Below are 17,774 nucleotides of genomic sequence, written 5' to 3'. Positions count from 1 at the left end.
TAAGCCTTTCTCTTTTTCCTCCCTGCTGCACCCGCTACCTCAGAGGCTTCAAGGCTTGAACCCTTTAAGCCCTCACCACCTTCAGAACACGTTTCCTCGCTATATCCAAAGCAAGGACGTTTCTTCAAGAGGGACTTCAACACTTTATTACAAACAGCCTCATTAAGGCCCTTGGGTTTTAGCTCCTATAAGGCAGGCAAAGGTTCACCAAAACACTTGGAGACTTCACCCACTTAAGGGTAAATAATACGCCCTACCTTCAAAACAGTTTCCTTGAAGACTTCAAAGGCTTTGGGTTGAAAAAGAGAAGACTTTTCCTGAGTCTCCCCAGGCTCACAAAGCTTTGTAACCAGCAAACAAACCTTGGTGTCTCCCATGAGCAAGAAGCTCGGTGTACACATCACCCAAGACCTTTTTGAACTCCGATGAATGGAGAAGATAGTTAACCACTTGCTGGAATCCATGCTCAATGAGCCATTTATTATCACTAGTTTCCTGGGCAAATGAAGCCTTTAACCCTTCTTTCTCAACCTACAAGGCAGCCTTATCGACCCAGACTTGAACCTCGTCAGCCTCCAAGCGTTTTTCCATCTCAACCATATCAGTCTTGTGTGGGAAGAAAACTCCTCAAATTTTCAAACATCAATGCTTTCTCCTTCTCAGTGTAGCCCTCAGTTTCTTTCAAAGCAACCATTGAAGCTTTCATATTATCCCTCTTCTTCGAAAATACTTCATATTCTTGCATCCTTTTGCGAAATCGGGATACATCCTCTAGAAGCAAGGCAACAAGGTTGCAAGCACCCATCATCATTTTCGAAATCAATAGTTCATTGTCTATAGACGAGCAAGAACCTCGAACAGTAGGAGGAACAAAATGGGTAAAAACATCCTCACAAACGGATGAAGACATGAAGCTGTCACCAACTGTGACCTTCCAATCCGGCACATAAACCTCTTCGGGATTAACATTGGTGGAACCTTCACCACCTTTCCCGAAACCCTTCAAGCTTACAACCTTCTTACTCGCTGCTTTACTCTCCTTACCAATCACCAATGGCAACTCCTTATCTTTTTTTATGTTCTATCAACCCCAACTTCCAAATCGTCCGAAGCCTCTATATCATCACTCGGTTGCACTGGCTCGGAGGCCGATAGTTGGTCAGCTCTCTTTAACATATGGCGGGTTAAACAATGGGTAGAAGCCTTGGAAGCACCGACCCTAGTAAAGCCCTTGACATTGGGAACGTTCACATAGCCTGAACCCTCGAACCTATGTTCAGTGCCCCTAACAACAACATCTTCGCCGGTTGTAGCCTCGGCATCTCCAAACACAACATTAGATGTGTCATCGCTCTTGATAAAGTCTAAGGCAAACATAACTGCAACAAATAAAATATAACATAAGCAGAAAATACAAAATATCATACCTTGATCATCTCTCACGAGCACAGGGTCACGATCCGGCTTGTCCCACAACTTGCTAACATCCACCAACACTAAAAGATGTTCGGGAAAGGGACAAAGCCTGGAAGGACACCCCCTAATAAACTTCAACAACCATCTATCTCGTGTTTGAAAGGTTCAAGCTCATTCAAAACAACATAAGGATGCCTCCAAACAAGCCTGAAAGGAACAATGGACTCTGATATCCAGAAAAATCGGTCCTTCAAAGAACCAAGGGTAGTAACCATAGGCGAAATTAAACACACATCAACCTGAGATGTTTCAAAGGTAAAAAAATCGCCGTTCTTGGTCAACCGTAAGAAACACCGAAACAGCAACGATGGGTCATACCATATCACAAGACCTCAAAGTGTAAAACCCTAGCAAGACCTTAAGGGTGTAACTGACCAAACGACACATGATAATACTCTAAAACATTCAGAACAAAGACTGAAAACGGATGACGCAAGTTGGAATACTCAGCAATAAAGAGCAATGGAACCAACGGGACACTAATCGATCGATTTGCCAAAACCCAGAACCACCGGATTAAACTTTAGATCGACCCCCTATTCTTTACAAAAAGCCTCAACTTCCTCTTGAGTAAGACAAGTTTAAGCCTTCAAGCCTTAAAACCTTCAAGCCTTAAAACCTTGAAGCCTACCACATCTACTATCATTCTGAAATTCAAATCTCAAAACTCAAACGCCTTAAAGCCTTGAAGCCTTTAAGCAATAAAAAATAATGTGTAAAAGTCAGAAGCATTTGAGCTTACATCCCAAACACCTCTGACTTGGGGGGCTGATGACGGGGGTAGCCCAAATCTCAATAAAATGGCTAATATACATAACAGCTTAAAAGGTTAAAAGGTTGAGAGGTTCAATACGCGCGAACTTGGGTAAGCAGCAAAAAGGACGTGAACAGTAAACCATCACTTCACTGGTTGCTTGCCCAGCCTTCTCACAGCTGTAAAAGAGAACATGTGCACAGAGCACACTCTTTTACCCGCAGGTCCAAACCCTTCAACCCCTAAATGGGTAAGTCCTCCACTGCAAGCATGGTTCACTAGTCTAGAGCTTCTCCTTTGGGAGATGCCTTTCCCTATAAAACATAAGTCAGGTCTAGCATTCAACACACTCCAGATCAGTTGTAATCTCACATGAACTTCTGATCTCTCTCTTCTCCCTCAAGAACTTGTTCATTACAAGTTCTCTTCTTCGCTCACAAAATACAACTTCCGCGATCACATTCTGGGCTAGAACCTTTTCAGCTTAGAATTAGCGAAGAACAATAACATTACTAGTGAACCTCTCTCTACGTTTTGCAAACGTGGAGGGACCCCACGACCTGCGTTAGGCTAATCGAACCCCTGAACCCTTTTACCCAGAGATGTCGCTACAGGCCTTGGTCTTGTATTTGTTGCATCAACAGTGCCCTTAATTATCTTATTTTAACAAAATTAAATTTAGGGGTAAGTGATGTTAGTTAATTACAAAATTAAATTTATGGGTTGCTTTAGGGCTCTTACGTTTGTGAGGTACCTTACTTTTTTTTCTTAGTTAATTCGGATACAAGTTCAGTATATAGTAAAAACTGTGGCATCATGATTAGTGACTTTATTACATTTTTTTTCATTGTTGTCCTACTTACATACAATTTCAGTTGTATTTTATTTGCTGAAATAGTAATCAAGGTGATAGTGCAATTAGATGTTGAACTGTTGGAGCCACTTCTAATCCTCTGCACATGCAACCTTCAACTTTTTATTTTTTTTATTTATAGTTGTTTATTTACAGGTGATTAATGCAAAACAATTTGTTGGATTAATTGAATCTTTTTTGTTTTTGAATGTTGATATTGTTTGTTCTTATGCAGATTATGATCGAGAACTGAGCGAATCACAATCTTAGATAGATCTTAAATCAAAAGTCTACAAAGGAAAAAAAATGATTGAAAACTATAACTTTAATGTCATTTTGGGTTTTTACTGGTTAATGGCCTTCGAAGTTGCTCAACTGCTCATTTAATTAATTGATGGTTGCGTAGGTGTTCACGTGTTGAATACATTATTTGATTTATATACTTCATATTATTGATGGAAGGGATTATATTGAATTTAGATTGTTGACTTGTATAGCCACCAACTATCTTACTTCCACCAACAGATTCTCATGTATTTTCCATTGAGTAATATATATTAATGTTTCGCGGATTTTTTTTTAACGAACTGAGCCATCTGGGTTGGATTTAGTGTTAGATGGTTTTGTTTTTTGTTGTAGCTGATGTAGGTGTCATTGTATCATAATATAAGAATCCAAACATGTATTTTTTTTGTTGATGTTTTTTGTTGTAGCTGATGTGGGTGGGGCAAGGTTGGGAATAGGTATGAGTTGGGTCAAAACAGTTTGATTTAGAGTGTGAAGTGACAGTGAGGTATTGTCTATACGTATATACAAATTTTTTAAAAATAATTCGTTATACTAAAAAAATATACATGATTAATATATTTTCTTGCTTTTGTATGTTTTTATGGCTCTTTACAACAAGAAAAAGTTTATGAAACCGAATTAAAAATTTATGGTGGAGAAAACGGAAAGATGATACTTTAGATGTTAAAAGTGTTATTTTTATAGTTTTATTTGTTGTAAACTAAATTTTCCTACCCGGAAAATTTCTGGGTTATAACCTAGTTGGTATATACAATAAATCTATCATAAAGAAGGTGCTTGACACACTCACTTATATGTTGTTTTGGTCTCATAAAGTAATATTCGGATGTAGGGCAGTCCAAAAAGCTTGCGGCTTGGAGCTCACTTGGATTTAGCTCGGAAAAAGCTTGCTCGATATGGCTTGGTTTTAAAAGGAGCCAAGCCGGCCCGGCTCGGTTAGAAAGTGAGCCTAGCTCGGCTCGGCTCGTAAGGAGCCGAATTGGCTCGGTTGGTCGCTCGGCTCGGCTTATTTTACTTGTAAATATTTTAATATTATAAACATTATAATATATTACAAAAAAAAAAACTGATTATTATTTACATGTATTTAGGAGTGTAATTTGATATCTATGATATATTTGAAGGTTAATTATCATGCTATAATATATTATTCCATTGAAATCTAAACCTTATTTGTGTTAATTCAATAATACTTTAGACTACTGAATTCTAAGAGTTATGTATTAATTTTTCTTTATAAAATCTAGCCAAACCAAGCAAGGCTGTGCCAGCTCGGTTTAAAACCAAGCCAAGTCCGTGCTTAGATTTTCAGCTCGGTTTCAAATCCAAGCCGAGCCCGAGCTTGCACTGACTCGGCTTGTCTCATGAACAACCCTATTTGGATGTAACAGCATCAACCAATAATTAACATGCTATGGGACTTACTACTGTGCAGTGTTGATTTTATCCTCCAACAGAACCACGATCAAAAGGTGTAGGTTATGCGTTGCGGGTTGTTCAAGCGATTGGTTTAGTCAGTCAGTTAACTACAAGTAACCATTTTTTCTTCGGTAATCGGTTAACATGTTACATTCTGTAAATCAGAAACATAAATATTCAAAGACACTTTGAATACTTCTTCTTGAATCCCAACTTACTAATAGAATGTCCCTGTTATTCACAACTGTACATAGCACTCTCTGGATCCTGAGATTATATTAGTAAAACCACACGACTCAAGCTGCCCCCTAGACGTTGTAATACGCAGACCTTTCAATTGAAAAATGCTGTAAGGAAGACCGATTATGCCTGCACCTTCTATATCTAACCTATTCAAGCGTTTCATCTTACGGATACAGTCTGGGATATCTTGTAAGGATCTACAATCAAATAAGTCGAGTGATTTCAAACGTTTCAACATACAAATGCTATCCGGAAGATACTTAATCTCTTTCATCGACAAACGTAGCTTCTCTAGACTTTGTAATTGGTACAGATCGTTGGGCACCTCCGAAATACTGCCTATAAGAGTGAGCTCTCTTAAATGTTGTAAACTACAAATGCTTGTTGAAAACAACTCGACCAAATGATATAAGCTTCTCAATATTTCCACTCGATGAGGGTAGAGGTTCCCAATATATACAATTAAACTGAAACTTGGGCAAATTACTTTCTTGATGCAGTGGGCGTCTATCTAGGGACTCCGCAATTAGGTTCAGTCTAACTACATCATAAGGATAATGTACTTTATTCCATTTGTTAACAACAAAATGTTTAAACCTTGAGCAACCGTTAAAGTTAAAGTAGACAAGATTTTTTAAACAACCCACGGGAGCGTGAATTTCTTGAAGGTAATAACATCCTTCAAGATCTAACTCCTTGAGATGTGGAGTCATCTCGAGATTAAGCTTACTTACCTTAGAACCACCAAGGCAGAGGAATTGGAGTTCTGGACATCCAACGGGCATGTGGAGTTCTACAAAGTTATAGCATCCTTTAAGATTCAAGTTTTCGAGATTTGGAGTAATCCCGAGGTTAAGGTTACACTCCTTAGAACCACTAAGATCGAGGGATTTGATGTTTAGACAGTCAACATGTGAGTAAAGTTCTACAAATTCATTACATCCGCTAAGATTTAACTCCTCGAGATGTGGAGTCATCCCAAGGTTATGAATACTTACCTTAGAACCTTTGAGGTTGAGAAATTTGAGCTTTGGACATTCAACAGGCATGTGGAGTTCTACAAATTTATTACATCCGCTAAGATTTAACTCCTCGAGATGTGGAGTCATCCCAAAGTTAAGTTTACTCACCTTGGAACCAGTGAGATATATGAATTTGGGCTTTGGACATTCAACAGGCATGTGGAGTTCTACAAAATCATTACATCCTTCATGATGTAACTCCACGAGATGTGGAGTCATCCCAAGGTTAAGTTTACTCACCTTGGAACCACTGAAGTTGAGGAATTTGAGCTTTGGACATTCAACAGGCATGTAGAGTTCTACAAAATCATTACATCCTTCAAGATGTAACTCCTCGAGATGTGGAGTCATCCCAAGGTTATGTTTACTCACCTTGGAACCACTGAGGTAGAGGAATTTGAGCTTTGGACATTCAATAGGCATGTGGAGTTCTACAAATTCATTACATCCGCTAAGATTTAACTCCTCGAGATGTGGAGTCATCCCAAGGTTAAGTTTACTCATCTCTGAACCAGTGAGATATATGAATTTGAGCTTTGGACATTCAACAGGCATGTGGAGTTCTACAAAATCATTACATCCTTCAAGATGTAACTCCTCGAAATGTGGAGTCATCCCAAGGTTATGTTTACTCACCTTGGAACCACTGAGATATATGAATTTGAGCTTTGGACATTCAACAGGCATGTGGAGTTCTACAAAATCATTACATCCTTCAAGATGTAACTCCTTGAGATGTGGAGTCATCCCAAGGTTAAGTTTACTCACCTTGGAACAACTGAAGTAGAGGAATTTGAGCTTTGGACATTCAACAGGCATGTAGAGTTCTACAAAATCATTACATCCTTCAAGATGTAACTCCTCGAGATGTGGAGTCATCCCAAGGTTATGTTTACTCACCTTGGAACCACTGAGATCTATGGATTTGAGATTCAAAGATTGATCAACGGGCAAGTGGAGTTCTACTAATTCTTTACATCCATCGATATATAATACCTCAAGGTGTGGAGTCATCCTAAGGTTAAGGTTACTCACCTTAGAACTACTAAGATCGAGGAATTTGAGCTTTGGACATTCAACGGGGATGTGTAGTTTGAAAAAGTCACAACATCCTTTCAGATCTAACCTTTCGAGATTTGGAGTCATACTAAGGTCAAAGGTTTCTAACTTTGAATATCTGAGGTCAATGAATCTTATCTTATTTAGAACCTATCATCAGAAAAGAAAAAAATATTAGTGTAATGACGAAATAAATTATAATATTATAATGCATGATGCAAAACAACAGATCAACCATTATTCTACCTCCTTCCCAAAGTTCAGATACATTGCTCTCAGCCATCTCAAGGTTAACGAGCTTGTTTGCTTGAAACGTTTGAGGTAAAGACCGAAAAGGGTATTGAAGCCAATATAGTGATTGTAAAGCATCCGGTAAGTATTGGCTAACTTCATCAATAGCCCATACTATATCTCCTTTATGCACCGAAAGAAATCTAAGTTCCCTCATTTTCCTAAGACCTCTCATAATAGTTAATAGTTGTTGGTTGGAGACTTGTGTGTTTAAGTATAATACTTCTTGTTGCTTCAGTACCCTGTAAAAAACATATATGAAATTTTGGTCAAAACAAATAAAAATGTTCTAGTTTCCATTCATATAAACTTGAACTTTACCAATTCATTAACCAACATATCTTCAATTTCCTCTTTGATCCATAATCGGCTATGCTTGCTAGGCTCAAGAGGGTGCAAACTGCGAATAATATTCCAGCCCATTTCTTCTATATGGTCATGGAAACGCAAATGGTGATCATCAGTTATCAAATATTTCTGCTCAAGAACTCTTAAACCAATATGAGCATTAAACCCACAACTTTCAAGTATTCTTATTGCCACGTGTTTCCATTCACCTTTCAGTATGCATACAACATCTAAGAATATTTCTTTCTCATCATTCTTTAGGCCATTATAGCTTAGTACCAATCTTTTCAAAGTTTTCTCCGATGGAATTGTTTTTAGTCTTTCAATGGTGTCTACCCATTCATGCTTAGTTCTACCACAAAGATGTGAACCCAAAACTTTGATTGTTAAGGGAAGACCGGCAGCATAACGTACAACTTTTCTTAATAGCTCTTCATACCCTTGATCTGGAATTTCACTCCCAAATGCATACCTACTAAAGAGGCAAATTGCTTCCTCATCTAATAACAGATTGACATCATGAATAACATTCACTTGTTGTGCTACTAGCACTTGCTCATCTCTTGTGGTGATGATGATTCTACTTCTCGGCTTAAACCAGGTAGGCTCACCTGCTAATGCTTCAAGCTGGTCTATATCATCCACATCATCTAGAACTACAAGAAACTTTCTATTAGGCATCATCCTTTTCCCGTCAGAAACACCAGCTACAACAATGGTTTGATCATTTAACACAGATAAAAGGATCTGTTTTTGCAAATCCTTCAACCCATAAAAAGAGCCTTTTGAAACTTGTCTGACATCTTCAACAAAGCTCTTACCTTCAAACCAGATGGATATATGATCAAAAATAACTCTCGCCAAAGTGGTCTTCCCACCACCGCCTATCCCCTTGATCCCTATCATCCGAACGTCATCTAAATCAAGTTCCAAAGATGAAATTGTGTCCCTTATTCGGGTCTCCATGCCTACTAACTTCCTATCGACGCTCAAGTCAATGAGATGTAGCTTTAGTGAAACGTCTAGAACAATTTTGCTTCATGCCTGTGTGTTACAAAAGATCCGCCTAAATTACTTATAATCCCACATGAAACCTTAGATGACATGGATGTCCCAATTAAAAACAAATTAGAAAGAAACGAGAGTGAAGAATACCCGTTGAAAGTGTTTTTCAACTCCATCCCAGCGAGGTCGGCTGCTTCTTTTAGAGCATTTTTCCATCTTCCAACATCATTTTCCTTTTCCTATTTGCCAAAGTGCAAAACTTTCTTAGTATTAACAAATCATTTCAGTGAACAAATACAAACACAGTGATAAAGATGTTACCGGATCTACATCTTCCAGCGTCCTCTTCCTCTTCCTTGTGAATTGTTCAAAGGCTTCCCCAACTGACCCACATCAGTTGGTCGGTGGGTTCCACATCATAGAAGATGGGGTAAGCAGTATGCTCGCCTGTCTTCTGGCACTTGATAATCTCCACAAGCTCGTCTAAGCACCACGATGAAGACGCATAGTTCTTAGAGAATACAATTATGTAAAATCTGGAGTCTTGTATGGATCTCATGAGCTGCTCCTTGATCCTTTCACCTTTGTCGATTGTTTCATCATCTTTGTAAGTAATAATGCCTTTATTCACAAGAGCAACATAGAGATGATCAACAAAGGTTTTGCGGGTGTCTTCACCCCGGAAACTCAAGAAGACATCCTACTTGAAGCTTTTTGGAACTGATGAAGTAGAAGCCATTGAATGAAATGTATGATTAAAGGATCGAATGGAATGGAATGAAATATTGATTAATTGGTGGAATGTTTAGTGTAGTGAGCTGAATGGAAAAATAGATGAAGAACCATCAGGAGGAGGAGTTAGATATTTTGTTTGGAAAGCAGAAAAAGTACATGCAATTACGTGGACAGCCTACAGCCTCTTATTTGGTTAAGAAAAAAGATAAGATTTTCATAATCTGAAATTTCAACGAAAATAATAGGAAGTTAGGGGAGGGGGTGGTTAACTAGTGATAGAATTCTATCACTCACAAGCACCAATCAAGTTCTGCCATGTCATCGACCATTTTCCCCCAACCAACAATTTTCCCCCAACCAACAATTAGTGGGGGTGGTCATCACTCATCACCACACCCAACAATTTTCTCCCAACCAACAATTCCACTCACAAAACCAACCCATCACGCGTTGAAAATATAACGAAAATGGATTTTCGTTAACATATAACGCGTTATATGTTTTAGTGGGGGTGGGAGAATTGTTTTATCACGCGTTGTTGTTCCATTCTGTGATACTATCACGGACGAGCCCGTCCACCCTTACACAAAAACTTTTCGATTTTACAACTTCTTATAATCCCTAAAATAAATCTGTACATTATAACCTTATTAATAAGCAACTTATTTGTGCATATCATAGTTGTACAATTGGCTTTGGAAGTCTTTCAAAAAAAAAATAGAAATTTTCCTTTTTAACCTTAAAGTTTTAAAGTTTGACAATTTAAGTTTAAAGTTCTAAACTTTGTTTCCTTTTTAACCCTAAAGTGTTAATCTTTAACAATTTACCCTACAATTTTAATCTTTGAAAATTTAAGTTAAAAAATTTTAATATTTCTTTCATTTTTAACCCTAAAGTTTTAATCTTTGACAATTTAAGTTTCAAGTTTTAATCTTTGGTAATTTAACCCCTTTGATTAATATGATTCTTTTACTTCTAATTCAAAAGTTTTCATCTTTTGCGATTTAATCACTTTGATTCTTTTTTACTTATGTGTTGTAATCTTCACTTTGGTGGTTTTTCAAAGAAAAAACAGTTATGCATATGGTTGTTGTAACTTTGGCATTGGAGGTTTTTCAAAAAAAATGATTTTTTTACTTTTCATCCAAAAGTATTTCATAAATTACTTTTAACCCAAAACTATTTGTTTTTTAGTTTTAACATTAAACCTTTTATCTTTTGCAATCTATACTCACAAATTTTTTTACTTTCAACTTTAGTCTTTTATAGTTTTCATTTTCCGCAGATTTTTCGCTTTATGCTTCGTTCTAAATTTTGTGACTTAAAACATCGCAACGTGCGTCATTGGTTTAGCGTTTTCACGTTTCGGTCTAAATTTTGCGAGTTAACACGGCGCAACGTACGTGTGTGGGTGAACGTTTTTACATCGTCTATTTTTTTCCGGTTTGACAGGTTCAACATAACGTGTGCGTCCTAAATCGACTTAGTTATAACTAAAGAATCCCCGCCGCATTGCGGCGGGTCGTAATTCTAGTTGTTAAAATTTTCTAACTCCTGAAGCATTGTAGGTCCCCTTAAGTCTTATGGATCTTCAAAGAATCGTCTTTCCAATCAAGAGTGCGGAATTCTCTTGATCAGAATTAGCAGAAAACGTGTAGGAACAGAAATCAGCAATCACTTTCAAACCGGTTTTCTATTGATTATACAATCACAAGGAATTACAATCAATCCAAAACCTAACCCTCACAATTTCGTCCAAGCTAGTATAAGCTCTCACGAATTCTCTCTAGTAACTGTTTTGGCTGATTAACTGATTAACCTAAAACCCTAATGTCTAACCTTGTTTATATAACACAAGGTTTACAATTGGGCTAGGTCAAACATCATGGGCTGCGAATTGGACAGGCCCAATTCGCCCCCCATCACCCAATTCTTTGGGTTTAGTTAGCCCAAACATTACAACTAACTATTACAAAGCTAAACCCGCTAACCGTTTATCGTTTAACTAATTACAAGATATGCAAAGACCAAATCTAAGCTGTTGTCACAAATATGCACCAACAAACTCCCCCTTGACAATAGCTTTATAAAAACTTTGTCTTCAGTCTTTTGTCTTCGGTCTTCTTGCAATCTTCAAGTACTGTCCTTGCACTGTCTTTGGTCTTTGGATAGCTTCAGCTTCAACAGCTTCTGTCAGCAACAGACTGTCAGCAACAGACTCCCCCTAAGCTGATGCATCCAACCACCAAATCTTCAACACGTTAGCGTTTGAGTAAACTCCAGTTCAGCATTTGCACAACAATCTTCAAACTCTTCAATCATGTCTGCAATATAGAAAGGAGGTTCTACCATGCATCCAATCAAACTCTCATCTTCACACTGCACAGCAACTTCTCCGCAACTTCTCAGCAACAAACCGCTTCAATCTGTATACTATAAAACAAACATCTCGAGAAACCATAAGAATTTTTCAACATAAGTTAAATAAATTATTATTTTTCAGGAGATAGTTAAACTGTATCACAGATTAAGCATTTTCCAAATTTATCACCAACACGCAAAACCTGTTGTTCAACACACAAGAACCTGCCTGATTAAAAAATTTTGAACTCACTTTCTAACACCGTCTCCCCCTATCAGTAACAATTCCTCCAAGAATAACAGTTTTCCGTACGTTAAGAATTTTATATTTTCTGAAAGCAAGTAAATAACAAAAACAAGAAACACTCTATTTTTGTGAGAATCACTGGTAAGAAGATCATATCAGCACAATCAAACTGTTTCACACAATTATATAATTCTTTATTTAATTTTTCATGAAAAGCAGTCCAAGACGATTACAAGTATGTTTGTCCACTTAAACAAAATGCATGAACATTTCAAGTACCATTACCGTATGATACGTTAAGGTAATTTTATTTATTGAAATACCAGCGTGTCCCACATCAGGATATACCCCCGCGATCAAGGTATGCACAAAGATTCATCGTAGTAGGTGAGTATACTGATGTCATCCTTTAAGATATCCCGACTGTGTCTAGGTCTGGATATAATCTGTTTTATCATGTTTTAATTGCTTAACCATGAACACCCAAATAAATACAAATCAAATCCTGGAAATATGAACAACACACTCTATCATGCAAGTATCTTCCCTACCACATATTTCACAAGTCCAAACCAGATTTCTGAAATCTTAACTGGGAATAGGTTGAGAAGAGAACAGAATAGATCTTTAGTAGAGATGGTATAATATACAGATCAAATGAGATTTTCTCAGTTTGATATAGGTTTCGTGGGTTTCTTTTGGGCACTTGAGGGCCTCTTTCGGGTGTATTAGATCTATATCGCGACAACGTACAGCTAGGTCAGCATGTATCTGGATGCAGCAGAAGCTGTCGTTGCCTAGCACCTCCAGGTCAGCATATATCTGGATGCAGCAGAGGAGGTACACGACTTTTTTCAGAGAAGATTTCAGAATCAGATCAAAATTGTGTGTATCGGGAAATATACAGACATTCAAATAGAAATGAGCTAATTCCAAATGACTTTCTTTCCTGAGGTCATGTACAATTTTAGTTCTAACAGACAGACAGCCAAGATATCCCTAGATGAAATAACAGTATAAAGACCCAAAACTTCAGATTTTGGCAATCTATCAACGCAAGAATTAAGGCAATTAAACCATACACCACTGATGTGTTCCCCACTCATATTCAGTTCATTTAAGTTTATATCACATTGGTAAGTTGATTAGTTCATGCTTTTCGCCTACTGGTACATCATATAATGAAGCTGCTATCACACTGAAGCAATTTTGATTCAATTTCAGTGTGACAGTCTAACTTGCCGATGTACTATCACTTCTTCTTTTTCACACAGCGAAATCTCATTTTTGATTTTCTATATTTTTTTTTTATGTTTTTGATTTTTCAATTTTTTTTTTTGTATTTTTGATTTTTTAGAAAAACAGTAAACTATTTACAAAAATTCTTATGAAAAACAAGTTATTCAGGATTCCTCATCCCGTTGAGTTCGACTAAGTGTTCAAAGCGAGCCCTGTCAAATGCTTTAGTATAAAGATCTGCCAGGTTATCTTGTGTGTCGACTCAGCACTTTGAACTTCAATTTAAATCATTTTATATACATATATCAACAATCTCACATCCCCGGTCATGTGCCTAGAGCAGCCACTATCAACATAAGTTGATAATCCTCCTTAGCAGCTCCTGCACACACTAACTTAAAAATTAGTTAGATTGGGGGACCCAAGCCTTAATGGTCTTGGGTCGTCCAAATTCACCAACCACTGGAACATCCATCCAATATCCATTACTCGTAACTGGAGTCTTAGATCTCAGACCTGTTGATGGAATTTGATTTTGATTTCCACTAGGTCTTTGGTCCTGAGGGTTCCTATATACATTTGGACAATTTGACCTTTGGAAGTTTTGATTTTGAAACCTTGAATTTTGATTCCAAGAAGCATTATTATTGTAATTTCTAAAGCCATTGTTATAAAAATTTCGACCACCATTATATTGGTATCGATTTTGATATTGACTTTGACCTCTGAAATTATTTGAATTAAAATTGTTCATTCTAGGTGAACTGCTTCTAGGTCTCTGGTATCTGCCTGGTGGAGATCTAGGCTGAAATCTTTGTTGATTTCTTTGAAAACATGGAACTTGTGGAGTTCCTGTTCCAGCCTTATCTACACCAACAGCAACATCCTGTGGTTGCTTAGGAACAAATTTCTTTGGAGAATTTGAACCCTTCTCCTCATTATCACCACTCTTCACTGGTAATTTCCCTCTCTGTTTGTCACTTATTTGTGCTTCACTATTTTTGTTAGGACAGCAGCTAGCTACATGTCCCTTTATGTGACACCGGAAGCACGATCTCCTTTTCAAAGACTTCTTAGCTGGAGTCTCTGAGGTAGATCCCTTATCAGATGGTGATGATGCCTTGGAAGAATTTTGTTCAGTTTGCTTAATTTCAGATTTTTCTTTATTCTTATTTTTTGCAAACTCCACATTTGATTCTTTTTCAATAACAGCGGTTTCATTTTTCATATCACTACCTTGAACAAAATTAATCTTTTTAACAAAACTTTGATTTTTGCTCTTAGGAGGTGAATTTTTCTTTTTCAAAGATTCCCTGTTATTGTTCTTCCTAGCATCACCACTCTCAGACCCTTCACCTTGACTTGATGTAGATCCGAAACTACTTGGTGCAGTTGACATATAGGCTGCTAGCTCATCTTCATCAGGGAGGAAAGAATAGTCATGACTAAGAGGAGGTGGGACTTCACTAAAGCCCTGGAAGCCCACAGTGGTCTTGTCATTACTCTTCTTTAACCCACCCATCATGTGTTTCATAACAAAAGACGAATCTCTGAATTGACTTAATTTCTGTTCAAGTTCAATAATTTTGAGTTGTGCATCTGACAACTCTTTGCATTTTTCAGAATTCTCTTTTGTTTTCTCAGCCATCATTTCGTGAGCTAAGTCTATTACTTGAAGTTTTTCGTTTAATTTGCATGTTAAAGCTTTGATTTCACTTTCGTAACCTTTTATCTTCTTCAAGTATAGAGATTCATTTCTTTTAGCAAAAAAGTTTGACTCTTTTATGCTAGACATCTCGCTCACCAGACTTTGATTTTGAGTTGACAGCCTGTCAACCTCACCCTGTAGTTCACGACATCTTAAACATACAGAATTAGATTTTACCTCTTCCTCATGAACTTCTGTAGTTTCACCAGCAACAACCTGTTCAGCTTCACTCTCTTTCTCGACTTCAGCATCAACTTTTGCTACAGTATTCTCCACTTGAGATTCAGCATCACTCACAATAGTTTCAGCCTCATGCACTATCTCTGCCATGAATGCCTGAGTAGCCTTCTTATTATCTTCCAGATGAACACTACTATCATTTGAGCCTTCTTCTTTCACAGCATCAGCTTCTTCATCTAAAGCATGACCTCTTACACGTTGTCTTAATGAACTCTGATAACGTTTTTCTAAAGCTTTCCACAGCTCATAAGAAGTCCCACAGTGCTTGATGGTATGTTTAATTCCCTCAGGCAAGGACATCTTGATCACTGCTAAAGCTTTCTTCTCAGCATTAACCATAAGTTTCTCAGATTCATCCATCTTGTCATAAGAGATCACTTTCACTCTTCCTTCAACATGACGTGTAGGAGCAACATATCCATCTATTATACAAGTCCACATCCTTGCATCCTGAGATATAATGAAGGATTTGAAGCTGTTTTCCAAGTAAGATAGTTCTCCACCTTCATCATCTTAGGAGCATTCAAGTTGGTCATGTTCGACATTTTAAACGTTGCAGACTGAGAAAACCGTACAAAATATCTCCGAAAACGGTGGTTACCAAATTACACCTTTAGAATCGTCTCGAAAAGACGAATCCAATGATATATAATGTCAAAAACCGAATTCGGGATTTTTTGTTTTTTTGTCCTAAAAATCACACGAATTCAACGGTGCAAACGGTTCTGTCAAACGAGCTACGGATCAAATTCTATTTGTAAAACACTGAAAATTTTCCTACGCTTGCCAACAGAAATTCCGCCCCTCCTTTTAATTTCGTTAGGATTAAATTTTCTAGGTTAATTTCGCTGGTTTTAATTCGCAGGTCAAATTCGCTGATAAATCTGTTAATTTTGCTGGTCTATTTCGCTGTTAAGTTCACAAATTCGCTGGTCAACTTCACTCCAAATTCGCCAAATTCGCTGGTCAATTTCGCTATTACGACGACCAGTAAATTTGCCGAAAACCGTGATAATTTCGCTGTGGAAAATAACACAGTTACCAAAGTCGCCTTTGGATTTAACTTCGCCGGTAAATATGCTGGACAGGTTAATTACGCAGGGTTTGCTAATTTCGCTGGCCTACAAGTATGGAAACTTGATCTTTTCAAAAATTTTGATGATTCTCCAACACAATTCTGCAAAACCAAACAAGCAAATCAGTCAACTTTTGATGAAATTAATGAAGAACACGAAGAACAATCTTCGAATTCTCAAGCCTTTTCAGCCAAAATCCTTCAAACAGTCAATCAGAAACTTTCCTGAAAACCTGCAAATCAGCAAACAAACAAATCAAAAGATCAAACAGCCAAAAAATTCGAAAATTTTATCAAACCAAACACACAAATTTCGAAAATTTTAAAAACCCTAATTTTCAGGTTTCAAAAATTTCAAAAAATCTCCCTGTTTCTGCAGCAAACAATTCTGAACCGAGCCTTCAAGAGCCTAATGCTCTGATACCAATTGTAGGTCCCCTTAAGTCTTATGGATCTTCACAGAATTGTCTTTCCAATCAAGAGTGCGGAATCCTCTTGATCAGAATTAGCAGAAAACGTGTAGGAACAGAAATCAGCAATCACTTTCAAACCGGTTTTCTATTGATTATACAATCACAAGGAATTACAATCAATCCAAAACCTAACCCTCACAATTTCGTCCAAGCTAGTATAAGCTCTCACGAATTCTCTCTAGTAACTGTTTTGGCTGATTAACTGATTAACCTAAAACCCTAATGTCTAACCTTGTTTATATAACACAAAGTTTACAATTGGGCTAGGTCAAACATCATGGGCTGCGAATTGGACAGGCCCAATTCGCCCCCCATTACCCAATTCTTTGGGTTTAGTTAGCCCAAACATTACAACTAACTATTACAAAGCTAAACCCGCTAACCGTTTATCGTTTAACTAATTACAAGATATCCAAAGACCAAATCTAAGCTGTTGTCACAAATATGCACCAACAAGCATAATAAATTACAAAAAAAAAGTACATAAAAAATAAATGTTTATAATATATGTTCCACTTAGCTAAGACTACGGAACAAACTCTTACGGTTTAAGAGAAAGCGACAAACTAAACGCCTAGGGTTGATTAGATTTATCGGACCGGCTAACACATATCAGGGCGACCGAAGAAACCTAAAAACAAACTTATCACTTATCACTGACTAAACCAAGAAAAGACGCTTTGATTTTTAGTTTTGGGAATAACCCGATACTTGTGTTGATGCATTTTTTTTTTGTGTCTGTCACTAGTCTTGTAATTTATGATGTATGTTGTATGGTCTTTTATCGTTTATCGAGTCTGTATTCGCAGTCGACCAAGTCGGATATCCTCCTATCCGCTTGTGTCTGACTTATTTGTCTCGTCTATTATTAATAGTCTTTGAACAATGCATGTTAAGGGTATTTCTGTCTTTGTTTA

The 17,774-nt window shown here is 37.3% G+C and overlaps 1 protein-coding gene across 1 annotated transcript in view; it reads right to left on the bottom strand.

Moving 5' to 3' along the window:
* Nucleotides 1-17,774, bottom strand: part of LOC110877199 (disease resistance protein RPV1-like) — a 188,679-nt gene that overhangs the window by 88,814 nt on the left and 82,091 nt on the right. Inside the window, exon 2 of the mRNA XM_035977340.1 lies at nt 8,930-9,018. Within this exon, the coding sequence (XP_035833233.1) occupies nt 8,930-9,018 (89 nt within the window). The remainder of the gene's footprint in view (nt 1-8,929; nt 9,019-17,774) is intronic.

The sequence above is a fragment of the Helianthus annuus genome, chromosome 9 (assembly GCF_002127325.2).
Source record: "Helianthus annuus cultivar XRQ/B chromosome 9, HanXRQr2.0-SUNRISE, whole genome shotgun sequence".
NCBI lineage: Eukaryota > Viridiplantae > Streptophyta > Magnoliopsida > Asterales > Asteraceae > Helianthus > Helianthus annuus.
This window is presented reverse-complemented; position numbering and strand designations above follow the sequence as displayed.